This window comes from Episyrphus balteatus, chromosome 3 (genome assembly GCF_945859705.1).
Source record: "Episyrphus balteatus chromosome 3, idEpiBalt1.1, whole genome shotgun sequence".
NCBI classification, from domain to species: Eukaryota; Metazoa; Arthropoda; class Insecta; order Diptera; family Syrphidae; genus Episyrphus; species Episyrphus balteatus.
This window is the reverse complement of record NC_079136.1, coordinates 20,592,600-20,607,894: the sequence shown is the minus strand read 5'-3', so window position 1 is coordinate 20,607,894 and position 15,295 is coordinate 20,592,600. Positions and strand designations below refer to the sequence as shown.

Here is a 15,295-nt window from a genome sequence, read left to right as displayed (position 1 = left end):
CGCATTTATTATGATTTCAAATTATAAAAGGAAATGTCAATATGTATTACGGTTTATGAAAAAAATTAAAAAGTATTTCATTTTCGAAGAACTTTTTTTAATAAAAGTTTTGAAAAAAAATGTAACTTATTTTTTTTTTAAAGTTCAACATCTAAACTTAAAATTATTTTTTATTCATTTAATAACCCTTACTGTTGAAAGTTAAAAAGCAAAAAATTAAAGTTCCTATTTACCACAGTCTTTGAGAAAATTAATTATTTCAATGCTAAAATTCAGTTTTAATAAAAAAAAACCATTGAAATTGAAGTAATTTTTCATTTTTTTTTCAAAAGTGTGATATATTTTACCTTTTTTGCTTCGAAATTCAACTGATAATATTTATGGCCAAAAATTTTTTTTAAATAAATTCATATTTTATTAGAAAAAGTTTGGAAAAAAGTCATTTTAAATTTTTCTAATAACATTTTGTTTTTTAAATCTGAGTTTGAGGGCCATTTTTTCAAAAAGTCTTGATTACATTTAGTGGATTAAAATTTAAGAGATAAGAATGAGTTCTGGCTTTTTAAAAATGTATTTTAAAATATTGTAGGTGTTGCCGTTGTTTTCAAAATATTTTTTTTGTGTTTGAAGTCAGAATGTTAGAAAATTGCATTTATCGCTTAAACGATGGAAGATTGTCTCTTACTGCCTTTTATATATTTTCCTTAAATTACCTAGAGAATCTTTTGCTATCATTTGTTTTATGAAATTTAAGCAAAAAAAATGGTTTTGTTAAAAAAAAATTTAATTTTAATTTTAAAAAACAATACGGCAACACCGGCAATTTTTAATCTATAGACTTTAAAGTATTTTTAATTACCTACGTTTGAAAAAAAAATCGTCAAAATCAGAGCTGTTCGGCCGGGTTCCCTAATAATTTGCTTTAGTTACTCTACTAAATGATTTCTTTTTTTTTTGCGGCCCATAGAAATTTAGATCCTGCTATTTTGGCCCGTGAATGCCATTGAGTCTGACAATACAAAATTACAATGTTAAACAAAACTGGATATTTAATTTTTGTGGAACCAAAATATATTTTCTAAAAGATGTTAACATTTTAAATTTGAAGTCAAAAAAAAATTATGTCCTCATGTTTCGAAAATAAAAACTCATCTTCAAGTTCTAATCTCAAAAACGTGGCGTCCTAAATTTTCAAAATACACTGATCAAAAAGGTTTTTGCCACAAGAACCAAAGTATACCTATTTTTCTAGAGGTTTTTAATGTGAAAACTTTATATTGGAGATATCCGTTAAGGATATCTCCAATATAAAGTTTTCGAGATATTGTAATTTTCTCAAAAACGGCTAACGATTTTGCTTTGAAAAAAAAAAAAAACTTGTAATGCTGCAGAAAAGGCCGCACTTTTTAAATAACAAATATATTTTTTTGGACCCTTTTTAACCTACTAACCATAGAACCGATTTTTTACGGCCATATTATTCACTAGTTTAAAAAATACATCTGGATGTAAAATTGTCAAATGTCAAAAATAAATGAATATCATAGATTTGGATATATTTTTGACATTTCAATTTTTAATTTTTATTTTAAATTTTTTAAACTAGTGAATAATATGGCCGTTACTGTAAACTACTCAACCGATTTCAATGAAAACGGTTTATACTGCTATTAAAATTAAGAAATCTTTTATTTTTGGATTTTTAAAAAAAGTTAAATTTTTTTTTGAAAATCAATTTATTTAAAGTTATTTAATGACTTTTATTTGTCAATCATCAAATACGAGAGCAATTCGCAATTCAAAGTGAAAAATGTTTGGGGGTGCCAACTGCCAACCATAGAAGAATGTAGATAACTTTTTTTAATTGTTTAGTTGCCATATAAAAACTAAAATTTTTTGTTAGATGGTCTGCCCGACAAAAATGTTTTGCGAATAAATGTCTGACAGAAATTTTCGTTCCTTCGGAGCCCCCTGAAAATAGGGGCCCTGGGCACGGGCCCCGTGTGCCCTTATGGTGAAGACGGCATTGATAATTTTTCAACTTTAAAAATCAAGACCACTGTTTTCTTTCATTCCTTTTTCGCTTATAAAATAAGCTTTTGTTGAAAAGTGAGATTTTTCTAAGTTTAAAATCAGATTCAGGGGACAAAAATCCAATCCAAAACTATATTTTTGTATAGATAAGGAATTTATAAAAGGAGTTAGAATGTACGAAAAAAAAAATATTCCAATCAAAATATTTTGTTGACAAAAAAAAAATCTAAGTCCAAACGAGGACTAAGAGTTAAACGAAACAGCTATTTTCTTGTTTGTATATTTTGTCTGCAAATATATTATGTACCTAAATTTCACATAATTGGTGCAACAAACACCTTTAGTGAGAATTTTGTGAAACTCTATACTATGAAATGCAAAATGAACATAAAAAAAAAATATTAATTATGAACAAACAAAAACGGATTGAATTACGGTCACTCATAGAAAATAAACTTACGTACACAAAAAAAAAATCATGTTAGACACGCCAAAAAAAAAAAAAAAAAAAACAAATTCTTCACTGGCTGGACAAAGAAAAGGTACAGCATACAAAATCTAAGAACCAAGACTCATTAAGAAAGAAGCACAGTTTTAATTCAAAGTACATACACAACATACCTTATTTGCTTCATCTTGTTCTTCTTCGATGAAATAGTAAGAGACTTTTATAACGACGATAATGAACTTGGACCCTTTCCTGTGTAGTGTATATGCCCAGACCTCACACGATCATTAGCCAAGAGAAAATAAATTCATAATTAACCGGCTTTTTTTCGTTGGTAACAAAGTTGTTTTCGGCTTTAATGGTAACCTTTTCGTTTCTCATAAGATTGTATTTTTGTGTCCCAAAGTACGAAAAGTTCTGATTTTTTTCACAAAACTGCTTCATTCTTGCGCTGAAGTCAAGATAGTTTCAAAAATACCATCATTTATGAAAAGATTTAATAAAAAGCTGTCTTTTTACCATGTATATTTTTCAATAATAAGAGTTTATATCAATTTAAAAAAAGTGGAGTGTCAAGATGTAACCCTGTATGACACCTTTATTGATTCGAAAGAAATCAGTCAAAGACATTCACTTCACAAACAGCAGAACTCGATAAGAAGTCTCAAATAAAACATACATTTTGAAAAGAGATTTTGAAATGTACAATCATTTTTGTGCATTTCCCATGCTAATTTTGAAGCGCAAAGTGCTTTTTTTAATTATAAGAAAAATTATTCCATCAAAAAATATAATCTATTTTTTTTTTTCACTCTTATAATGTTTGTTATTTCTTTAAATTCATAATAATTGTTAATGTTAGATTATACAGAAAAGATGTATCTATTTTTTATCAGATCTTAGAAAATAATAACCATAGAATTTTTTACCATTAAGAAAAATAAAAATTTTCATTAAAGAGTTAACATAAAAAATAACTCTTTTGACTTTTCTTTCTTACACGCACTATAAACGCTACAAAGTGTTTGTATTTCGCGTCACTTCACTGCTCACCCTAATTTCTTTTGGGTTTCTTTTTTTTTTTTTTTTAGTTTTCATCTCACCACAGTATTCCAACCCCAACTTTCATTCATAAATATGTGCAGTAATTTTAAAACAAAAAATTAAAAATACAAAAAAAAAAAACATTCTACTCTACACTGCCTCGGTTTATTTTTTTTTTTCGTTGAAATTTCGAAATATTCCGTTGAGCGAACATACAATCTGAGTAATTTGATTAGAGTCGATTTTTTTAAGTAAATCATATACATAATATGTGTTTGCTGTTTGGTTTACTCTGCAGCAGGGTTGTTAAAATATCATTTAAAAAAATAAATATTTATTGGAAATAAAAAAAAAATTGAATCAAAAAACTGTAACTGAAAAATATTTGTAAAGAAAAAAAAATTTTATTGCAACTGAAAAATATTTGCATTGAAAAACAAAAAAAATTATTGGAAGTAAAAATATCTTGCATTAAAAAAATGTTATTTATGATAAATAATTTTCGGCGCTGAAATAAAATTAAATGCCAAATGAGTGCGTTTATTATTTTTTGATATTATTATTATTATTATAGTTGAAATAGCTAATTTATGGTCAAATAGCCAAAATTGTCAAAAATTCGACGAATATAAAAAGAAAAAACATTTAGTGCACACATTTTGCATTGAATATTTTTTTAGTGCCGAAAATTATTTATTTGCAATAACATTTTTTTTAATGCAAAGTATTTTTATTTGCAACACAAATTTTATTTTAAATGCAAATTTTTTTTTCGTCAACATTATCAGTTCATATTTTCGTATTTTGTATTGCTAAATTATTTATATAATTATTATTTTACGTTTTTGTAAGATAATAATTATCTCTTCAATTTAAGTGTTTCAGCAAATGGCTAAAATATTGTAGTTTTTACGACAAAGGATCAAATTAGGGGAGCCTTTTAAAGATTTTAAATAACTCTTTTCTCAAAAACTTTATTTTTCGACTTATACCACTTTGCCGTAAAAACGCCAATACTTGTGAACTGGTTTTTCAAAGCTAATAAAACTCCTAGAAGATTTTCAGAATTGTATTTCACATCCAGAACCCATTAAACCTGCGTTACTTTTTCAAAAAAAATTACCTTATCTATTTCTATTTCATGGATGTGACACAAAATTCTGTATCACTGCAGGGCTTTTAGACTGGGATTTCGGAAACTTCTTCGAAAATCGGCTGTTGAAAAAGTCTTAGGAAACTGTTAATTTAAAAGGCCTCATACATACAGCCCCACTCGAAGTTAGCCTTGAGCATTGTTCATAAACCTAAGTGAGCGAATTTCCTGAGTATTCTTTTTCTTTAAATGGCAATTTTGAAGATAACTGTTCCTGAAAAGTCCGGCTTACATCAGCAGTTGCTACAAATTTTTCTCCCAGCTTCCGATACATGCTTTTCGTACTGTATTTCCATCTTTGTAGATGTATTTACATCTACAAAGCTTTCAAAGTCATTTTTTTCAAGTATTCATAAATTTGAATTCATTCATCCATTTACATGATTTATTGTCGTGTTTTTAAAAACCTGACATCAAATAGTATACGATCCTGAGTATTATTTCCATATCTACTGAAAGTGGTAATATGCCAGCTATGTTTGATAACCATAGAGAATTTGATATTCAAAGGCCATGTCACTTACACATGTTTAGGATTTCTAGCTCCGTACATCCGCCTATAGAAATACACCCCAACCCCCCTCCGCCAAAAATAAAAGCTTTCCCATAATATTGATCATAAGGAGTTTGTAGAAATCTAGCCCAATTGCATCAATGAGGCACACCTTTTCTTGCATTACCAGTTTTGGAAAAATCCAACGATCATTAAATTTCGAGATAGTCAAAAGACTACCACAATTTTTCCACAAGAATGATATCGATCCCGTGTATTCTCTGCTCTATCCCACAGACGTTTTGTCTTACGATCTAAGACAGCTTAAAGATTTTTTTTCGAAATTTCGTTTTCTTGGACGAAATCTTTAAATTAACAACCTCGACCCTTTATGCTTCCAACCAACGTTCCAAATTTTGACTGTCAAACTTCTACAGAATCGGAAGTTAAATTCTGACCCGAAGATCTAATAGGACCAGGATCAGTCTCTTATTCATAGCAGTGATACCACCTGGCGGGATAGTGCGTTTTATATGAAGCCAATTAATTTATGCTTGTTCACTTCAATTATGTTGTTACAATTTTTTTCCGTCTTCCTTAACCGAATGATGCAGAGTGTATACTTAGCGTCAAGCACCAAGTGGCGGAGTAAAGAGTGTGTACTAAAGCGGACACCTGAGTTCCCACGGTACGTGCATCTGGAACACAAACTTACTACAACACGACGACGCTACGACAGCGACGGCACAACAACCTGTCGAATGAGGAAAACACACAACACCAACAACAACAACAACAAAAATACATCTAAAAAGTGTATCTATATTCTAATATAATGTAACGAGTGTGTTTTTCCTAAACACAAAAAATGCCTTGGATGCAAATGCAACTGAGTTGCATTCTGCGGAACCCCCACCTTCTCTCTTTTTCTGGTGGTTGTTGTATACGCTGCGCTAGCTGGTGCCGCTTTTCTACTAATGCTACTCGTCTTGTACGAATGATTACGAATTTATTATGCCAGAGGTGCGGTATAAATGCTGCAACATTTGGAATTCATTAATAGCTAACACCTTAAATATGTTGAGCAGATCTTTTAGTGAATAGTTAAGTAGTTACGGATACAGGAGTAGAGATAGTATTTCTATGATAAAAATAAATAAAGAATTAAGTTTTAGTTCTTTTGGTTGTTTTTATTTTTTGCTATTGAAGACAAGATTGCGTAATAAGGAAGCGTGTCAGGAGCAGCACATGATTATTCAATGAGATATATAGGATATATAACATAATTAATGTTTTTCAGTCGAACAAAGTAATATTTTTGCTGGGAAATGAATGACTCACTTAAGTTTTAAGACTCCTGTAGGTTTTTGTAGGTTAAAGAAACCCGTTATGTTATGAATGTTTCAAAGCTTATAAGATTTAAATTCTGTTTTTAGTTCTTGCACTTGAAGAATGAAGAAAAATAGTACATTTGAAACTCGATTATCCGGGATTCGATTAACCGGGACGCTCTATTATCCGTGATTTATTTAAACTATTTTATTTAAACTCTGTTATCCGTAATAAACTCTACTATCCGTAATATATGAACAGCACCTAACAAATTCCTTCACTTCAAATCAGTCCTATGCAAAAAGAAGTTGCGGGATATGTGTAGTATTTTGTTTTTTTACGAGTATCTTATTTTTGTTTTCGTTTTTTTCATAAGTTTTAAATACTTAAATATATATAACTTTTTGTTTGAGAAAAGAAAGTTCTATTATTCGGGATTTTCGATTACCCGTAATGGGCTCGGTCCCGACCATCCCGGTTAAGCGAGTTTCAACTGTATTTGCATTATGGTACGGAGCATTACGGCCCTTACCACAAACAAAAATGGTGTCGTTTCGCACCCATAGAGCCCAAATCGACTCATCAGTTGACATCTGTTCAATATCTACGCCAAATTTTGTTTATGACCAAGGAATTTTATGACCTAAAAAATCCAAAATGGGCAAATAAAAATCAAATAAGTTTTAAGGAAAAGTCTCGTGCGATTGTCTCTAAGAAGCGTCTTAAATGAGCTGAAAGACCTCTCTACTTTAGAAGAAACGAGTAGACCCGATTTAAAACTGTCTAAGTTATTCACTTTAATGTTTTCGGGAAGTCTGGAGGTGATGATTCATTACAGAATTTATTTGTTCAACTATTTTTAGTCCCTGATTAGAGTTGAAAACAGTCCCTAGTGAATTTTCAAAAATTCGTTGTACATTACAGTCTCTCAAAAATACCTGATTTTCGCAAGCTTTCGAAAATATGAGTTTCAAGGCCGAACAAAATTAAAAAATGTATTTTAACCCCTTGTAGCCCCATGTGACATATCTGTTACAAACCAACAAAGATCCCATAAAAGTTGTAAAAACTATATTTTTCTTCCTTCGAAGTTTATAAAATATTTCTTTAGATATTGCTTTATCGAAATAGTACCAACACCATATTTCTAATAAATGGCACCAATAGTTTTTAATTGGCAGTTAATGCTGAAAGTTCGGCTTTTTTTTAAAGTAGGCAAATTTGAGTAAAAACTATGTAATTCTACATATGTAAATAAATAATGAAGATATTGAATTTATTTAGAATACGTGTTTTATTATAGTTAAATGCAATTCGATTGACATTATTAATTTTAAAATTTGCGATCTTGCGTTACAAGGAGTTAATGCTTGAGGAAAAAATAAAAAATTTAATTTACATAGAAAAGAGAAATATGTACTCAATCTTCCTATACTTTCTTTTTCTAATGTGTTCAGTTCAAATTTCAGCAAAGTTTTCTTACCGGTTATGCTACGGCCATATTTTAAAGCAAAATAAATTGAACGAAATTTCAAGCTATTATGGTGTATAGAAATTTTGATTCAATATTTTTGTCGATTTAAAAAACCAATATACTTAAAAAAGACATAAAAAACAAACAAAATTGTCAAAATAGACAAAAAAGGCGCTGATGAGTAAAAAAAGCCAACAAAAAGGCAAAATTAAAAACATATTTTTGGAATCATGAGGACATGAATCGTGTTTGTATCTATAAAGTCTATACTATCTTACGATACCGCAGAAAAAGGCAAAGTTAGGAAAATGCGTTCCCTTTGTTCCCTTTTAATGACAAACTTTACTTACAAAAAGGTTTTTAACAAGATTAAAGATCTTATAATAAAGCTAGCTTGCTACTGTTTTCTTTAATGTTAAGAGACCTTTGTTTGTTAAGATTTTCCTCCAATTGACCAAACCTATAGCTAAAAAAATACAAACTTAGGTTGAAAATCCAATTCAATCAACCCCCATTTCTTAGAACTCTACACCTGCCAATTACCTATACCTTTAGTTTGCTTGCGCATAACTTCAAATTATTTCCGTTCAATTAATCTGCCATTCAATCCGCTTCGTCGACCATAACCCCATCTCTTAGTCAATTGTCATTTGCTCATTAGAATAGGCCAAAGTAAGGCAGTCTTAAAAAGCCCCCTGCTGCAACCCCACAAAAGTTAAAGAAAGATAAGAAAGACGACAAGCTATATATTGAAAAGAAGAAGAATTAAGAAAAAAAAAAGGTTTATACACGATTCTAATCAGATTCCTAGATTTCTGAAATGGCATGGCACCGCAAGTTGCATCTGCTCCTACACAACATACAAAAAAATCGTGCCGCATTACTTCAGCTTCCTTCAGTTTTTCCAGCACAACAAATAATCTGTATTTATAACAACAACAACTACAACGGTAGTGAACAAGAAAATATCTATTTAAATTCAGGATACACAAATACATTCAAAAACACTCATACCATAAAAAATTATTTTTTTCTTGTATTTTTTTCAGGCAAAGCCGTCGGCGATCGCTAGAACACCTGCTCAACGCCAACAGAATGATGTGCTATTCAGTCCGGCCAGCTATTCCCAAATGTAAGTTTGTATCTGAGTATACGAAGAACCAATTGCAATACCCCTTGTATCTGAATCTTCTTTCTTCCCTTGCCAGAGGCTTTTTTTTTTATTCTGTGCTATTGCACTTTGGATCTTTGATCGGAAATTTATGTGATCTCCTCTTAGGTTTGATGTTGTTTCCTTTCTATACTGAGACACTCAGTATATGTAGGTATATTGCCAACATCCACTGGGGATTTGATCTGTGAATTTTATCCTAGGTATAGAAGAAGGTTCACCTTTTTTCTGATGCACATCCGTGCGCTTCATCATCCCCGCCGGAGTTAGTTAGTCACAAGGCAACAACATAGAACGAATGCAATGGCTAGAGAAAAGATTGGCAAAAGGAAATTGATATCAATTACACAATGAAAGGAAAAACCTAGCATCTTTGCGAGAGGCTTTTGATGAAATGTTCGTTTGCCATAGCCCAAGCAAAGCATCTAACTGCTTAGGGGATATGGGTATAAATAAAACATGAATCTGATGTGATTCTTAAAGGAACGGTTTGAGAGAAAGAAATAAATCGCAAACGATCGCATTACTGATTTGTGCTGCTTTGCTCACAAACAGAGTCCCAGCCGCACACTGTGATGATGTTTGTGTTCTCCTCAGAAGGAAGTGAGAATCAGTGCATTTAAATCGTTAAGGTTTTTTCTTAACGACTAGCGGATATTACACTCATAGAAAAGGCATCATCTGCTTCATTCACCTTAAAGGTTTGTCTTAAAAATGATTGAGTGGGCTCAAGAAAAAAGAAATCATGATGTTTATTCATTAAAATAAATCGAACCTCTCTGACCATTTGGTATTATATTTTTTTTTTTTATTTCTTTCTTTTTAATGAAATTAAATTCTCGTCAACAGAATTGATCTTTAGGTTTAGCTTTTTATAGAGGAGCATGTTTTTTTTTTTTTTAATAAAGAACCTTCAGATGTGATTTATTTATTAAAAAAAGAAAACAATCAAAATGGTAAGGCTTACAATCTTCTTTTTCTTTTATTCGGATTTACTCTGCAACGTATCTGCTTCACACTCGAAATCCGCCTGAGGGGTTGGCCGGGTTGATCTCAGAAATCTGCAGCAAGCCTCCCGGTTTTGTATTTTTCCATATCTGAGGACAAAGGAAAGCTGTATTTTTGCATTTGCTTGTACCAGGTATGTTTAGCCCTACATTTCTTCTTACTTCGCGGTCGTATTGAAACCCTGTATGATATTGCGTTTTTGACAGGGTTCAGAACCTCTCTTTTGAACTGAGTCGGTCGTGTTCTGCTGTTTGAGAGATGCTATTTTGAGCATGTATTCTTCCTCGTATCTTCGTACTTCTAATTCGATCAAACATTGTGAGTGCTGGAGGCCAATGATTTTTGTAAAACGTCTAAGAACCTTAGAATAAACGCTCAACTTGTCATCAAAACCAAAAATAAAATGAATCATTGGCTTTTTGGGACCAATCACAGATTTTACTGTCTCTTCGCAAAAACACATTGTCACCTTGCTTTCTATGCCAAATTCAAAGTTTTTGCCAAACTTCATTAGGGTGGCTTATCATTTTTGTTTTCACTAAAAACAAAACACCCTTTTAACTATGATATTCTTATAGACGCTTTTGATTCTTGTTTCTAATCACATAAGTAACATTGCTGAATTTCAATTGGGTACCACTATTATTACTAATTAAAAAACACCCTTCTTCTTCTTCCTTTTTCTGGGCGCTGTTATGATCTCGATGTCGAGGGGATCATAACCTTCCCACGTTACTGCTTCACACTAGTGATCCGCCTGTGGGGTTCGCCGGGTTGACCTCAGAAATCGGCGGCAAGCCTCCCGGTTTTGTATTGTTCCGTTTCTGAGGCCAACTGAATGCTGGTGTTTTTGCATTTGCTTGTACCAGGAGTTTTTAGGCCTACCTTTCTTTTAAAAAAAACACCCTATCACACGAAAAATTGAATATACTTATTCTATTCGTAATTCCCATGGGAAAGAACACATTTTTAATAAATTTCGTAAACGTACCTTTTATGTCCTTGATTTTAACGGACTTATCACGGATTTTTCTTATTTCCCAAAAAAAAAAAAACACACTTCCACTTAAAATATTTGTATAGACTGCTTAGATTCTTGATTTCTGTTGTAAATCAAATATTTGTGCCAATTATCATTTCTTAAAACACAAGATAATTTTGTAGACTATGTAGATTGCAGATCCTTATATTAGTTCTTATATCAAATAAAACTTTTTTACCAAGTTTTAAAAATTTACAAAATTTATGTCAGCTATTTTGATACACACAAATAACTAAACCCATCAAAAATATACCCTTTAACCAAAAATATTTTAAGAACTTTATGTGTTTTACATGGGTTTCGATAATATTTTACCTGTTAAAGTAAAAAAATAGCACCCTTTTTGTTTAAACTTTTCTTATAGCAATCGTTTTGACTTTATTTTTATGTCATTAGATTCAACATCAAAAAATATGATGATATTCCAAAAACTATATTTTTCACTATATTTTTGACCTTCCATCCACCTAATTTTTTGTATAGACTTTTTTATCCTTGGTTCTTATCCTAAAAGTAAGCTTTTTGCCAAGTTTCATGAATAGAATATTTTTTTTTCATTTGTTGATTTTGACGAGTATCTACTATTTTACCTGTACTATACAGTGGTTTCGAATTCTTCGGTATCTGCAGCTGTTCATCTTCCTTTAGTAACTGCTCCATCATACATGTACTTGTCCATAATTACTCGCAAATAGATTTCTAGAACTCATCATTGGTTAGAGCCACTCATCAGATCTCGTGGTTTTCGGTCGAATGCTTTTTCAAAATCAATTAATACAATATGCAAATCCTCTAAGAAATCCGCATGTTTTTCCATAATGATCCTGGTACTTTGTTTTATATCTGTTTCTGTGGTTATTTTTCGCAGTCGGCTAACCAAGGCTCACACAACGATCATCATGGTGTGTGACATCAGCTAAATCGGTAAGAATCATGAGCCATCTAAACCCGATTTCTCGTATCTTTTTCCAAAATTCTGAAGGTATTCCATCAAGCCCAACAGATTTTACCCATTTGAAGTATTTAACCGCCACACTTACTTTTTCCACTGTGACGCCCTATACTTTGCTTAAGTTAGGTAAACTTATTGGAAAGTATAGCCAACATAACATTTCGACCAATGATACTATTGCGATACAAAACTTAAATCTTTCCTAGTATTGGCCTTTGAAACCTCGACCAATTATATTTTCCAAGAAATCATCCATTAACTTATTTTTTCATTGGATTAGTTTCATACATATAAACGCACTCGTGATAAGCTTTTATAAAATCACTTGTAACAATAAAATCTGCTGTGGGAGCATACATTTCTCATCGACCCAAATTTTAAAATAGATTGCATTCCATATGCAAGCGTACCTACTATTAAATCTTGGTTTACCTTCCCCGATAGTGATTCCATCTTAAAAACAAAATCAGAAAATAATAGCAATAAACAAATAATCACCCATTCCAGTTAATCTGAATCAAATTATATCCAAAATATACAATAATGCAGCCAGTGTGTCTCAATATCTTAAGCTTGCAATATCCATTACATGATGCCGAAAGAAACGCAACGCTACTGGGCTCTGTGCAATTTTAAAGATCATTAAGCTTTGCCCCCGATATATATTTCCCAAACCTCGACTGACTTTAATTGAAAAATATACATATTCATGCATATAACTTATTTTTTCTTGCATATAAAGCCAACACCATAGATAATCATGTGTGTAAAATATAATATTTCCATTACAGTTCAGGAACACCACGAGCTCAAGGAGCCGCTGGCTCTGGCAAGATTGTTTACACATTTGGCAATCCACAGCTCTTGGCCAGTGCAACGTGGTCATCATCGTCTCGAAACAATACAAAAGTAGTTGTTAAGCAACTTCTCACCCACAATGGTAAACCATTGGATTCAAAAGCAAAGTATATGTTTGACATATTACAGGAGAGAGCCGAAACTTCAGGCGATCGCATCTTCCAAGTTGGCAAGAATATTTGCAAAAAAGTATTTGCACCCACTGTCTTAGATTATGATCTGCAAAATGTCGATGATCATAGCCAAGAAACAGTAAAGACCATTGGAACTATATGCTGTGACTCGGAGGGGTGCCTCGATGCAACATCGACTTTGCTTGTGGGCTCCGACGAGTCTATGTGTCGAACCGTGCGTTTGAATTTCAGCGAAACTAAGTCGTTTGGTGTATTTCCTGGACAAGTTGTCATGGTGAGCGGTCGAAATCCTAAAGGCGATACTATTATAGTCGAGGAGGTGATTGCTGATCGAGTGTTAGAGCCGCCCACGATACCCAAACTCGAACTCACGGAATCGTTGAGCTTTGTGGTTGCGGCCGGACCATTTACCAACAGTGAGGATTTGGTCTATGATCCATTGCATGATTTGGTATTGTATTGTAAGGATAACCAACCAGATGTGCTAATATTGACTGGTCCATTAATGGATGCTGATCATAAGACCATCAATGAAAACGTGTTGGCGGAACCATTTGAGGTATTCTTCGAAAAGATGATTTCCGGGCTAGTGGAGGTCTTAGGGTGAGTATCATTGAATTGGATTGGACTTTCTTTTCGATTTTATAAAATTGAATTTTATTTTGTTTTTTTGTTTTAGAAATGAAATCACGATTCTCGTGGTCGCATCGAGTAAAGATGCAAACACTGATCCAGTGTATCCAACGATGCCGGTTACATTAAAATCGACATATCCGAATGTTCATATGCTCCCTGACCCATCAATTGTTGACTTGAATGGCATCACAATCGGCATGACATCGACTGATGTTCTAGATCATATTTTAAACAATGAATATGCTGTGTAGGTTTAAAATTAATTTTCATAATGAAATCTGATTAAAATAAGGTTTTTTGTTTGTTTTAGGAATGCTGGTGAGAAGATCAAACGAGCTGTTTGTTACCTCTTCAATCAGGGATCATTTTATCCTCTCAATCCACCTGGTGATGATCGAATGTGCTTTGATAGCTCACTAGCACACAAGTTCACTAATATCGAAAAAATTCCTAATTTGATGATCCTGCCTGGCGATCAGAAATGCTTCTTGAGAGTAAATTGGACATGTTTATTTCTTTTTTAAATATAATTAACAATTTTATTATTACAATTTTCAGGTCGTAAATAATTGTCTTGCAATTAATCCTGGTCGATTGGCTGATGAAAAAGGTGGAACTTTTGCTAGATTTGTTCTATATCCACCATCCAAAGAGGAAGACGCTAGTATTTTTAGTGTTATAGCTTGTCAAGTCCGAAAAGTTTAAGTCTATTGTTTATTTTTGTTATATTTAAGTTTAATTTTTTTTTGTAATTTGTATTGTTAGTATAATTGTGAATAAAACAACAACAAACATAATTAATTTTTATTATTTAATTGAAGAAGATGTATTTAGAAAGATTTGTCAACTAAACTCATAATGAAGATTTCTGTTAAAAAGTAAGGATTACATTTTTCAGAATAATCACTACAAAGCGATTCAAATTTTTTTTTTTTTTTTTTTTTTTTTCAAAATGAAATAGAAATTAACACAGTAGCTAAACAAAATGGATAAACTATAATTAACTCCGATAGTATATCTGTATTAAAAGCTTCCAACAACAAAAGACATGTTTTTTGGCAAAACTATCTGCAGTACGATTTCCCAAACATTAACACTGAACAAAAATATATATGCAGGCACCAAGAGAAAGAAAGGAAAACGTTAACTTATAATATTCGTCAAAATTCGATCCGCAGATTGGATAAGCTTCTATTCTTATCGGAACTTTGTGTTTTTTTTTTTGTAATGCATGTAAACGCAAGAAAATGGCTTTCTGAATAATTTGTACCAAATGTCCAAACTTGAAGAACATTTGATAACAGCATGAATAATAACTGATAATAGCAAGACGAAAACTACTTTTTTGGGTTTCTTCATCATCGTAATCTTTGCTTTGATTAAAAATTTGCCTTTTTTTGACACGATACCAATACATACATACATAGAGAAAGAAATATATAACATTTAAAGGAGATGGCACATTTTTGGGCCCAGTGTGTTCACTTACGAAATGGGTATCAAATGAAAGGTGACG

General features: G+C 31.8%; 1 protein-coding gene across 1 annotated transcript in view; it reads left to right on the top strand.

Moving 5' to 3' along the window:
* Positions 1 to 14,565, top strand: part of LOC129917098 (DNA polymerase alpha subunit B) — a 72,990-nt gene extending 58,425 nt beyond the window's left edge. Inside the window, exons 3-7 of the mRNA XM_055997439.1 lie at positions 9,028 to 9,110; positions 12,943 to 13,746; positions 13,823 to 14,026; positions 14,090 to 14,273; positions 14,338 to 14,565. Of these exons, the coding sequence (XP_055853414.1) occupies positions 9,028 to 9,110; positions 12,943 to 13,746; positions 13,823 to 14,026; positions 14,090 to 14,273; positions 14,338 to 14,484 (1,422 nt within the window). The 3' untranslated portion in view covers positions 14,485 to 14,565. The remainder of the gene's footprint in view (positions 1 to 9,027; positions 9,111 to 12,942; positions 13,747 to 13,822; positions 14,027 to 14,089; positions 14,274 to 14,337) is intronic.
* The last annotated feature ends 730 nt before the right edge of the window (positions 14,566 to 15,295 follow it).